The sequence below is a fragment of the Suillus fuscotomentosus genome (assembly GCF_016647785.1).
Source record: "Suillus fuscotomentosus strain FC203 chromosome Unknown F5891scaffold_208, whole genome shotgun sequence".
In the NCBI taxonomy this organism is placed as follows: domain Eukaryota; kingdom Fungi; phylum Basidiomycota; class Agaricomycetes; order Boletales; family Suillaceae; genus Suillus; species Suillus fuscotomentosus.
Window position 1 is genome coordinate 22,759 of NW_024539720.1, and position 10,401 is coordinate 33,159.

Sequence of the window (10,401 nt, forward strand, 5' to 3'; positions counted from 1 at the left end):
TTGCTGAGCGCTGAGCGCTGAGCGTTGTCACTCGCCTACCCGGTTTTTCGGAATCTCCACATATCCTAGATCTGTATCACCTTCAAGTCCAAGTTGTGGGTTGCTCGTACGTACGTTGTTGCACACTGCTTACTTGCACACCGAGTATCGATTCCCCGCTAGCTGCGAGTACAGAGTCATTACCAGGCCCCCGGGCTTATCGCTGGCAGGTGATGTGTACCCGGGTATGGTCCGTCTGATGGCAACTCACTATAGCGCTAAGCGGCTCACACAGAATGCGAGCGTCACGGTTAGCCTGCTTCGTCAAGAAGTTCAACGTTCAACCCTGGGGTTCAATGACCTCAATTGTACCTACAGCTGCATGCAGCAGCCTATTGAAGTATCTGCCCCAAGACCTATCCCAGGAAAACAAGACGTACCCGTCTTGACTCTCGATACGAGTAAATTTTTTCACTCAAGTGATACTTGTCCGAGAATGGAGCTGATACTTAGTAGGACATGCAACTTCAAGCAGAGCGTTGCCACCTACGAACCTTTTCACTTGGGCTTAGTGACGGCGTGGGCATGCACCTGCTTTCAAGTGGACTCAGCTGTAGTACATAATCACTTCGGCTTACTTATCCTACAAGTGAGTTGCCTCCCATCTCCCACCTGTTCGATAATGTGCGTTCTCGGCTGCGACTAACATCGCAACAATTGGTTGTATATAAAATGGATGTCTAAGTTCAGGCTTCATGCTTCAAGTTGGTACCAGCGCTTTCCGTGTATCTTACCGAAAACGTTTCGTGCAGAGTCTATTCCACTTCGGCGCATTTTCTATAACCATTGCCGTCGCGGCAGTTACATTGCATTCCCTCTTCCTCAAGCCAATGTGGATCCTATGATTCACAAGTTGTTTGGAACCATCCTTACTCTTTATCTGACAGGCCTTCGTATCAACCCGTCGTCTCTATGCCATAGCTGCTGTTGGAATTGTGGTCGTGTATTTGAATGATTAGTGCTTGTAAATGCTTTGCTGGTCCTGTTAAGCAAACAACTGCTCAGTCCTCGCACTTTGTTCGTTTCCTGAAAAAAATCTCGCTGTCACAAGTTGAATAAATGGTTGTATCCACATAACAGCAGTGCGAGTAGATATCCTCTTTCCGATGCTCAAGAATACAGTTAGTCCATGGTCGGTGCTAATGATGTAAAGTCATTGTCGCCAGTGCTTTGTCTCCCTCTTCAGTGTCAGTTACCATCAACTGGCATGAACTGCCAAGCCTGGTTATCATAGAAGCTGATGGGAGGGGAGAGGATGATCTACCCCCTTGAGTACGTGCAATTTGTCAAGTTCATCAGATGAACTTACCTCAGTGTAGTTATTTCCGTCAGGCAGCTCCCAAACGAGCTCAGAGTTATGTGTCTGAATCCTGAAGGTGTTGTTTGAGCCGAAGAAGACACGACAAAGAAACAGAACTCGCTCATATTCCCCATCTTTCCTCTCGTGGAGTCTGAAAGTGGTTTCGATGGAGGTTCCTATAACCCCAGAGCCCTTGATTTCCCCGTTGTCAAACACAGCTTGCTAAGTTGCTGGACGCACTCACATTGATTTCGCCAGAGACTCCAGCATAATTGTTGCCCGCGAGGTTGATGAATTGCACTAGACCCTGCTCTTCATCGACAACCTGCAGATTCCACTGCAGAGTCGAGTTCAGTGGGATCAGACACGCATATTTTCAATATCTGCACCAACCAGCATGTTCTGAGTGGATTCGTTGTAGATGTAACCGACGACAGGAGCACCGTCGGTGACATTGGCCCAGTGCAAATCGACATCTAGGGTGGAATATTGGATGTTGTAGATCACGTATGTGCCCGGAACCGGGATAGTCATGGTTGTGATGATGGTTTAGTAGGTGTAAGGGTTGGATGCGTTTCAACAAGAGCTCACTCGCTTGCGTCTTTTATACTTGTGTGTCAAGTTCATTCCGTCAGTCACTTTACTAGAGCCCGAAGAATCCGAGTAATACCATCGTAAGCGCTGCTTCCTCCGTGTCGCATACACTGAGCAGACCCTTTCACATTTCAAGTTGCGACTAGAGGAGGAATCCATGAAGCGAGTATTGCTTTCCTGTGATCGAGAAGCTTCTGATTTAGCAGACTACAGGCAGTCTGCGGTCCTTGGAAGATTGAGACAAGGTACGAGAATGAATGTATTCGGTCTATTCCCTGTCCTGAGTGTGATGATGGTCTGATGAGTAGTTTTGATCCGTGGTGAAGTGTATGAGAGATCATTGACTGACTTTGTTAGGTTTCTTTGGACCGGGAGATTCTCCCGTAGAACGCAAGGGCTTCTTCGCCTTACGCTTTCGAGACTGTCAGGTTCACGATATCATGATACAGACCCTTCCTCAATTGTATGCTCTCAGTCCCAAACAAGCGCCTTTGTACGTGTCTGAAGATGCAACATGAGGGGCTACGTTGCGTCTTTCACCCACTTTACGTAGGTGGACAGCCTGCGTGCATGTAGGTAGCATAAGGGTAGCGTCTTGCGGGACTGGTGGGCATGCATGATTAATACAAATTCGATCGGGGGTTAGAAGGGTTCGAAAGGGTCTGAAGAGATGGGATGTATTCTTGTTCGAATCGGGGGATTTAAGAGGATAATGACCGGGATAGCCTATTCGATGAAACACCTTGAAGGGAACTCGGAGGGAAGTATGCTCGCACTGAGTCCTCGTTCGTGCATGAAGAAGGTATTTGGTGACTACTGTAAACACAGACGGTGGGTTATGGAACTCTAAACATAGTGTATTGTTAGCACCATAGTCGAGGACGCAGTGGACATCATGACAGTGACACCAGGGAAATTTGTGACAAATCCAGGCCGGCAATACCTAGTAGATTTGAATCGTAGTCGAACTTGAACAATATTGATATGTCGTACCTGTGTCATTCCACTCAATGGAGTGCAGCAGCAACACTCTCCTCGGACCAACGTCAACTTCACCGCGTCCGCGACTCCTAGGACCCTCGGCTTTGTTTTGATGATCCTTCCCGTAAGAGCTAGTTCGGCAACTCGATATTTTCGATATTTTTCAATATTTGCTTTGGCATGTTTGCGAAAATGTTCACCGGCATCGTTCCGAGATGTCGGAGCTCGAACCTTGCTTCTCTCCTACTGTACATATTATCAATGGATGTATACCCTCATCTAACCCTAGAGCGGCGTAAGAGGCTTTTTGCTGGTGCGGTCGCGATCACTGCGATCTGTGCACAGTACACTACTCTTCTCATGGCCCAACCTGAAGTCAATGCTCCCCCTAAGTCCAAGGCGATTCGGAGCTTGAATTTGAGCTTATCAACAAGATCAGTGATAATGAGGGTAGGGTATATACCTTGATGGATCCCCAACCACTGGGGTTCGCGATGGAGCGCCAACGCCTAGCAGCGCTCATGACGAATCCTCGGCCAGAGGTCCGGGAACGACTCCTCAAATGCATGGTACTCGTAATCAGCATCGTTGTTGCTTCTACGCACGGCATCCTACAATCAATATATCCCAAAGATCCCGAGCCCTATCACACTTCAGCGCTAACTGGGCAAGACTGGGTGATCGAGTTGCTCACTGGTCACCCAGAGCGCATCAGGTGTGAGCTTGGCATGCGCGCCAATGCATTTGTGGAGCTTATCTCCGAGCTTCGCACCATGGGCCATTCAGACTCCAAGTTTGTGTCCCTCGAGGAACAACTTGCGATTTTTCTTTACACCTCTGTGACTGGCCTATCAATCAGGCATGTTGCAGAGAGATTTCAACGCTCGAACGAAACGATTTCACGGTGAGTTTATTTTATTTTATTTCAAGTGACAGTATCTAATAGTATGTAGTTATTTCCGCAAGATGCTTATCATCTTCACGTCGGACCCGTTCTATTCAAGATACGTGCGCTTTCCAGATGGTTCGGTCCCCCGCAAAATTCGGAAGAACCCCAAATGGTGGCCCTTTTTCAAGGACGCTATTGGGGCGATCGACGGCAGTCACATCCACGTCACGCCTAAGGCCATCGAACGTCCGGTGTATCGTGGGCTGACACCAGCGTGGTGGAAGGAGGTCGCATGGACGATGACAAGTGCGTGGAGCCAATTGACTCCATGTCCCCCATCACATCCGAATATGGGCGCTTGCTGGCGTTAGAGCCAGCAGCGGTAGACGCAGCGGTAGTAGAGATGGCGGTGGAACGTGCAGGAGTGGAGCTAGTGATGGACGTAGAGGTGGCGGCAGTGCTTAATGGGCCTGCAGAAGCGGGAACAGCAGCAGCGCTTGGAGCAGCAGGAACAGCAGCAGCGCTTGGAGCAGCAGGAACAGCAGCAGTGCTTGATGGGCCAGCAGCATCCGCAAGATCGTTATCAGCATTGGTGGTGGAGGGAGCAGCGCCACCTGGACGGAAGACGTGCCGCCCTCTAGCGCCGCCCAATGGGATGATGGTCTGCATTTTTTCATAATGCTCCCATCCCCTGTTGCGGAAAGGACGCATGAGGTTATTTGCCTGACAAAAGTCAGCGCTCAAATCAATATGACGAAGAGGGGACATACCTTGACATACGATGTCCATACAGCCGCAGCCGCAGTTCCTTCAATCCCAGCTCCAGTCTCATTGTCCCAGTGGACCCCTGTCTGGTTGCGGTACTTCTCGATAGCATGAAATATGTTTTTAAGCTAGATGAGACTCGTCAGCTTAGATCAGATGAGATCAAATAGGGCTTACTGATGTCCACTTGTTTCGAGTTGATTTCGCTGTCTTCAGTGGACCTGCGCGAGTGGATTGAAGCGCCTCATGATTGTTGATGAACTCTGCAGCAGAGCCAAGAACCTGCTGCTTGAAGTTGCCTGCCCCTTCAGCCTCTGAGCGATGATCATAGAGATAGTCTACAAGGGTAACAGTCTCGACATCATTCCACTGCGCTGGTGGGGCCTTGGAGTGAGGGGGAGCATTGACTTCAGGTTGGGCCATGAGAAGAGTAGTGTACTGTGCACAGATCGCAGTGATCGCGACCGCACCAGCAAAAAGCCTCTTACGCCGCTCTAGGGTTAGATGAGGGTATACATCCATTGATAATATGTACAGTAGGAGAGAAGCAAGGTTCGAGCTCCGACATCTCGGAACGATGCCGGTGAACATTTTCGCAAACATGCCAAAGCAAATATTGAAAAATATCGAAAATATCGAGTTGCCGAACTAGCTCTAAGGTTTTACAGACGAATTTCTCTTACATAATCCTCACATACCTTCAAGTAGCCGAATAGCCGGGCTGGTCGCTGTCAACACCTGTCAACGTCGCTCTTGCACTTGTCTGTAAATTTTGCATTCCGTGGAGGCCTCACCCCCAGTGAAAATCGACAAGAATGACGTAGATACGTGTAGATATAGATCGAAAAAAATATGAGGGAATGAAATTTTTCGTTATGTTTCGACCTCTTTAGAAAAGTGGGACTTTTCGAGACGAAAAACGATAGAGACCGAAACGAGCTTCGATACGATTTTAGTTGGTTTTAGATGGGTTTTAGATGCAAACATGTGCTGAAAATGTTCCAATTAGATGAGATGAATAGGTATCTAATGCCATTGAATGATGTATCTATAGGTATCGCTATGGTTAGGTAGTGGTATCGCTGCGCCCGCGCCCGCCTCCGCCATCCCGACATCCCGCCATCCCGCGCCCGCCATCCCGCCTCGTATCCATCCGCTACTCCTCGTCTGCATCATCGCCGGCGCCGTTCCTTTCAGTGGGTCCAGCCGAGCCGAGCTATAAGGCAAATCATTGTTAGTATGAAGATACTCGCGGATATCATGAAAACCACGCACCTGTAGAGCCGCTTTGTGCTTGTATACCTTCAATAATAGTGCTAGTCAGTAGATAAATGACATCAATACAAAAACGACATACCTCTTTGTCAGTCTTCGATAGACTGTTCCAGTAGGTTGCAAAGACGCTTGCCGGTTCTTTCTGATGGCCGTTCGATTGCCATTCGAGGGCACAAAGATTCCTATAATAATAATAGTGTTAGCCTTACTTGCTGTGACCGCAATAGATAAATCTTACCGCGCCGTGATCTTCGAGCTCACACGCATGGGCTTTGTGCTCGGCTGACGCTTCTTTGCAGGTTGGGCCTTCGAGTTGATTGCACCGGGAATGGGCTCCGTGGGGGTCGCTACCAGGAGTTCCATCTTGACAGCGAGGGAAGCTGCGTTGGTATCCGATGGGTCATTGGATGGAGGGGTGATGATAGTCGGCTCGGCGCTAGTCGTTCCAGAAGTGGCAGAGTCGATGGAGGCAGGAGCTTTCTTTGGGATTGGCTTGGGGCGAGGTTTGAAGACAAGATTAGAACTAAATTAATAGTATCAGTAGAATGTAATGAGCAATAGAGCGATCACTTACAGAGGATTGTTGACCTCCACAGTAATCACTTCCTTCTCTTTTCCTTTGTCGGTACGGGGAGGTGGGGTTGGTTCACGTTCTGGTGATGCGTGTCGCGGGATTTCGTTCTCAGTGTGGGGTGAGGCAGGTGGCATAATCTACAACAATTAATAAGTAAAACGGAAGGAAAATTTGACTTACCGGTGCAATATACAAATCATTATCAGGGCCAGTTAAAAGAGGTGAAGGTGAGAGGTCCTCCACTTCGACTCGTTGTCTTTTCAACGCTGGTTCTGCAACAGGGTCGATATCAACGTTAACTCGTTTATGAGAAGTTGAAGATGAGGAAGGAGGGGTAGCCGCAGGTGTTGAAGAAGATGAGGAAGGGGGGGTAACAGCAGGTGTCGCAGATGGTGAGGAAGAAGGAGGGGTAACAGCAGGTGTCGCAGATGGTGAGGAAGAAGGAGGGGTAATGTTGTTGTCATCGTCGGCAGTCTCTATGTCTTCGGACTTGACATGACCGCTAGTTTGTTTCTTGACGACGTGGTAGTTGTACCATTGGGAATAGTTGTCGATCATTAATTTCATAGCTTTCCAATTGTCAGCGCATAGACGGAGTTCAATGTAATGTTTGCGTAGCATGTGAATAAGCCAATGTAGGACTTTGAGCGATGCTTGGCCGATGGATTCGGGCGCGAGACCTTGAGATTCGAGTTGTCGAAAACATGACAGCATGAAAAGACGGATGGTTTTTGCCCGTTGTGCAGACACCGGCTGGCCAGCTTGGTCTTGCAGGTAGGTACATGCTACATTGATGCCTCGTGCCATGCGTGTGGCTCCTCGCTTTTTCCCAGAGGATCCAGGATTGGCTGATGTACTTGACGGCATGTTCTCCTGCCAGTCTTTCTTCGTCCATGATCTGACCAGTGGGTAATCAATTGCGTTGAGGTCATGATCAGAATCTTCACGAGCGACGTCCAGAAGAGTAGGTTTTCGATCCGCAGTACTGTCACTTGCAACCGACAAAGAAGAACTTGATGCAGTCGAGCTGGCAGAACCTCGACTGTTAACAAGTATGGTCCTGAGAGAAGATATACCATGACATCATTGATCGCATCAGCAAACACGGTGCGCATATATGCGCATGATATGACTGGAACTTACTGCAATGTTTCGCATTTTGTGTTCAGACACAAGTTTTCATTGACGAGTTGTGTTTTCTCCGACTGGAGAAAGGCGACTGTGTGCTGGAGTTCCGATATCTCTCGCCTCAATTGTGAGATCATGTTGACGTCAGGATCATTGGGAGATAAACGACCCTGATCAAGAAGAGCCCAGAGCCCTTCGGGCAACATGGTAGACTAATGACACGTGTATCTCATTAATGTAACAAGTTCTCTATCATAGAACTCACGGTATTATTGGTATCGCAATCACGCCGGGTATTTTGAAAATTATGTGAGCCCCCGGAATTAAGTTGTGAATTAAAAGAATGTTGTGGAGAAATTTGAGACATGAGGAGATTGGCGTATCCTGTCGGTGAAGTCGTTGTGTCGGGCATAATGATGGTATGATGAGAAGGGGCGCTGCAGTACAAGTCAAGAAAGGAAACTTCGGACTAAGTCCAATTCATTCTATAGTATCATCAATTCATCCTACATCCACTCAACGAGTTTTAGATATGTCTTTTGATCAGGATAATGATGGCTACGATGCTGATACTAGGTATGTTCTCCATCACTTCTAACACTGTTATCACTAATGTATCTTAGCATATCTTTTTCAGACAGTCGTTCCAGCACACCAAAGATGACACCCTCGGATGATATGTTTGTCAACCCAGCATACTGGCATGCGCATCCAGAGAAAGAACACTTGATCAGACAGCAACTGTTGTGAGTCACTATTATATGATTATATCTCGGTTCAACAACTTATATTGAAGGCATCACCCAAATACTATGCCTCCCTGGCCTGACGAGCCCGAAAGCGACCCACCCGAGCCAACACTGCAGCAAGTCTTCACCCCTCCTCGTGTGGATGATCCTGAAAGTGTTACTGAGCCCGAAAGCGACCCACCCGAGCCAACACTGCAGAAAGTCATCACCCCTCCTCGTGTGGATGATCCTGAAAGCATCACCGAGCCCGAAAGCGACCCACCTGAGCCAACACCACAGCAAGTCATCACCCCTCCTCATGTGGACGATCCTGAAAGCATCACCGAGCCCGAAAGCGACCCACCTGAGCCAACACCACAGCAAGTCATCACCCCTCCTTGTGTGAATGATCCTGACAGCGTCACCGAGCCTGAAAGCGACCCACCTGAGCCAATGGCACACTCGTCCACTATCACCCGACCAGTTCTCTCCATGCCCAAAAGTAATATGAAGTCTATATTTGCAACGCCAAGCCCACCACCGCCTGGATCAATTTACTGGAAGTACGTGTCGAAGGAGGAGGATGAAGCATGGTACGATCGATCGCGTACAGACAAGAATTTTCTTGTGGTTCGTGCAATGAAACGAGAACTTGAAGAAGCTCTTTAGTGATGCAGTAGTCAGATAAATAAACATGCTTGCATCTCGTATAAAAAAGTAATTGAACTCATTCTTCGTCAAGAATACCCTCCTCTTCCACACCACTCATTCTTATAATGTCCAACCCTGGTCGTTCCACGAGGTAGAAAAGAACGCCATCAATACCCAGAAAATTATGAGGAATCATAGCCACCACAGACTGTATAGTATGAACCTCGACAAGTTTCAATGAAGCGTCTCCACGATAACGACAGGCAAAGACCATTTGCGACGAGTTTTCAAATAGATCTGTGTGCGGCTGGCTGAATTCAGATACGAAAGCAAAGGTCTTCTCTTCGTCGTGAAGCATCATATTGAAATAAAATAAGACTTCGGCAACAGTGGTCTTGCCGTCAATCAATAACTTTAGTGTACGTGTCAATGTATAATACTAATAGAGTGACCATGAAAAACATACCTTCACATTGCGTGCCATTCTTGGTTGCTTGGACATAGCATTTTCCTTCCATGCAGACCGTGCAACTTGCCCATTTGGAAGGCGAAGACGAGCCCATCGAGTGATGAGAGGGGCGGAGGTAACATGAACATTGTTGTCGGACAGGTAGCGAAGTAGTACTTGGGCCTCACAGGGACGTACTGCGTGAGCTGTCCTCTCTCTTCGCCGCAGCAGTAAATATCCCTGGCCGATATCCAACGAGCCCTTCGGGGAAGCATTATCCGATGGTTCGATTGTTGGTATGATAGCCTTGATGGCATTGACTTGACAACGACGGGCAGCACGTTGAGAGAGATTAGCGTAGACAGAGGAGTTGTGTAGTCGTATCTCTTGAGCTAGGTTGCCAATAGTTCGCTCCATAGTCCATTGTGATGAGCAGATAGGTGGTCCCTTGTTGACTGTCTCACCAGCGATATGTGTGATCGAGTGGAGCCATGGTCGAACGAAATGAAGTCGATCGATCCGGCGCTGGTAGTAGAGCTCTTCAAATTCATCCGCAAAGTTAAGAAGGTGATGGTGGCCTTCAATGAGATCTGATCTAGATATATGGTATTGTTGCATTATACGTAGTCCCCGGGCAAGACGACAGAAATGCGACCAATAGGGCTCAGGAAGGATGCCGTAGAGTGTGGCCGGTGCCATCCCATACAGGTAGAGAAGCCATTCCCAGGCCTTATACCCACTATTGATCTTCTCTGCTGGGTTACGAGGAGGTCGATCAAACGAACCCGGCAGAAAGGGTGTTGCATCTGTGATCAGAGATCCATGTGCCTTCCAAGTCGCCTTCGTCAGAACAGCCCAGGCCCACGTGGATTTATCATCCGTAGTCTCGGCTCTAAAGGTTCCTCTCCAGAGGGGTAGAAGGAGATCACCGGTATTGATGGCAGCGATGTGCATGATGTCAGAGCCAAAGCACAGCGGCACCAGCAAAATACGGTCAGTGTCGAAGCCGCAGAAGATGCTTGGTTTCGT

At 48.3% G+C, this 10,401-nt stretch overlaps 1 protein-coding gene across 1 annotated transcript; it reads right to left on the reverse strand.

Annotated features, from left to right (window-relative positions):
• Positions 1–5,724: 5,724 nt before the first annotated feature.
• On the reverse strand, positions 5,725–7,957 carry F5891DRAFT_1199872 (uncharacterized protein; the record flags this gene model as incomplete). The annotated part of the gene is made up of 8 exons (XM_041368789.1): positions 5,725–5,784; positions 5,844–5,870; positions 5,926–6,025; positions 6,082–6,366; positions 6,418–6,554; positions 6,598–7,477; positions 7,561–7,757; positions 7,811–7,957. The coding sequence occupies 8 exons, from the start codon at positions 7,955–7,957 to the stop codon at positions 5,725–5,727; spliced, it is 1,833 nt and encodes a 610-aa protein (XP_041216872.1).
• Positions 7,958–10,401: the final 2,444 nt, after the last annotated feature.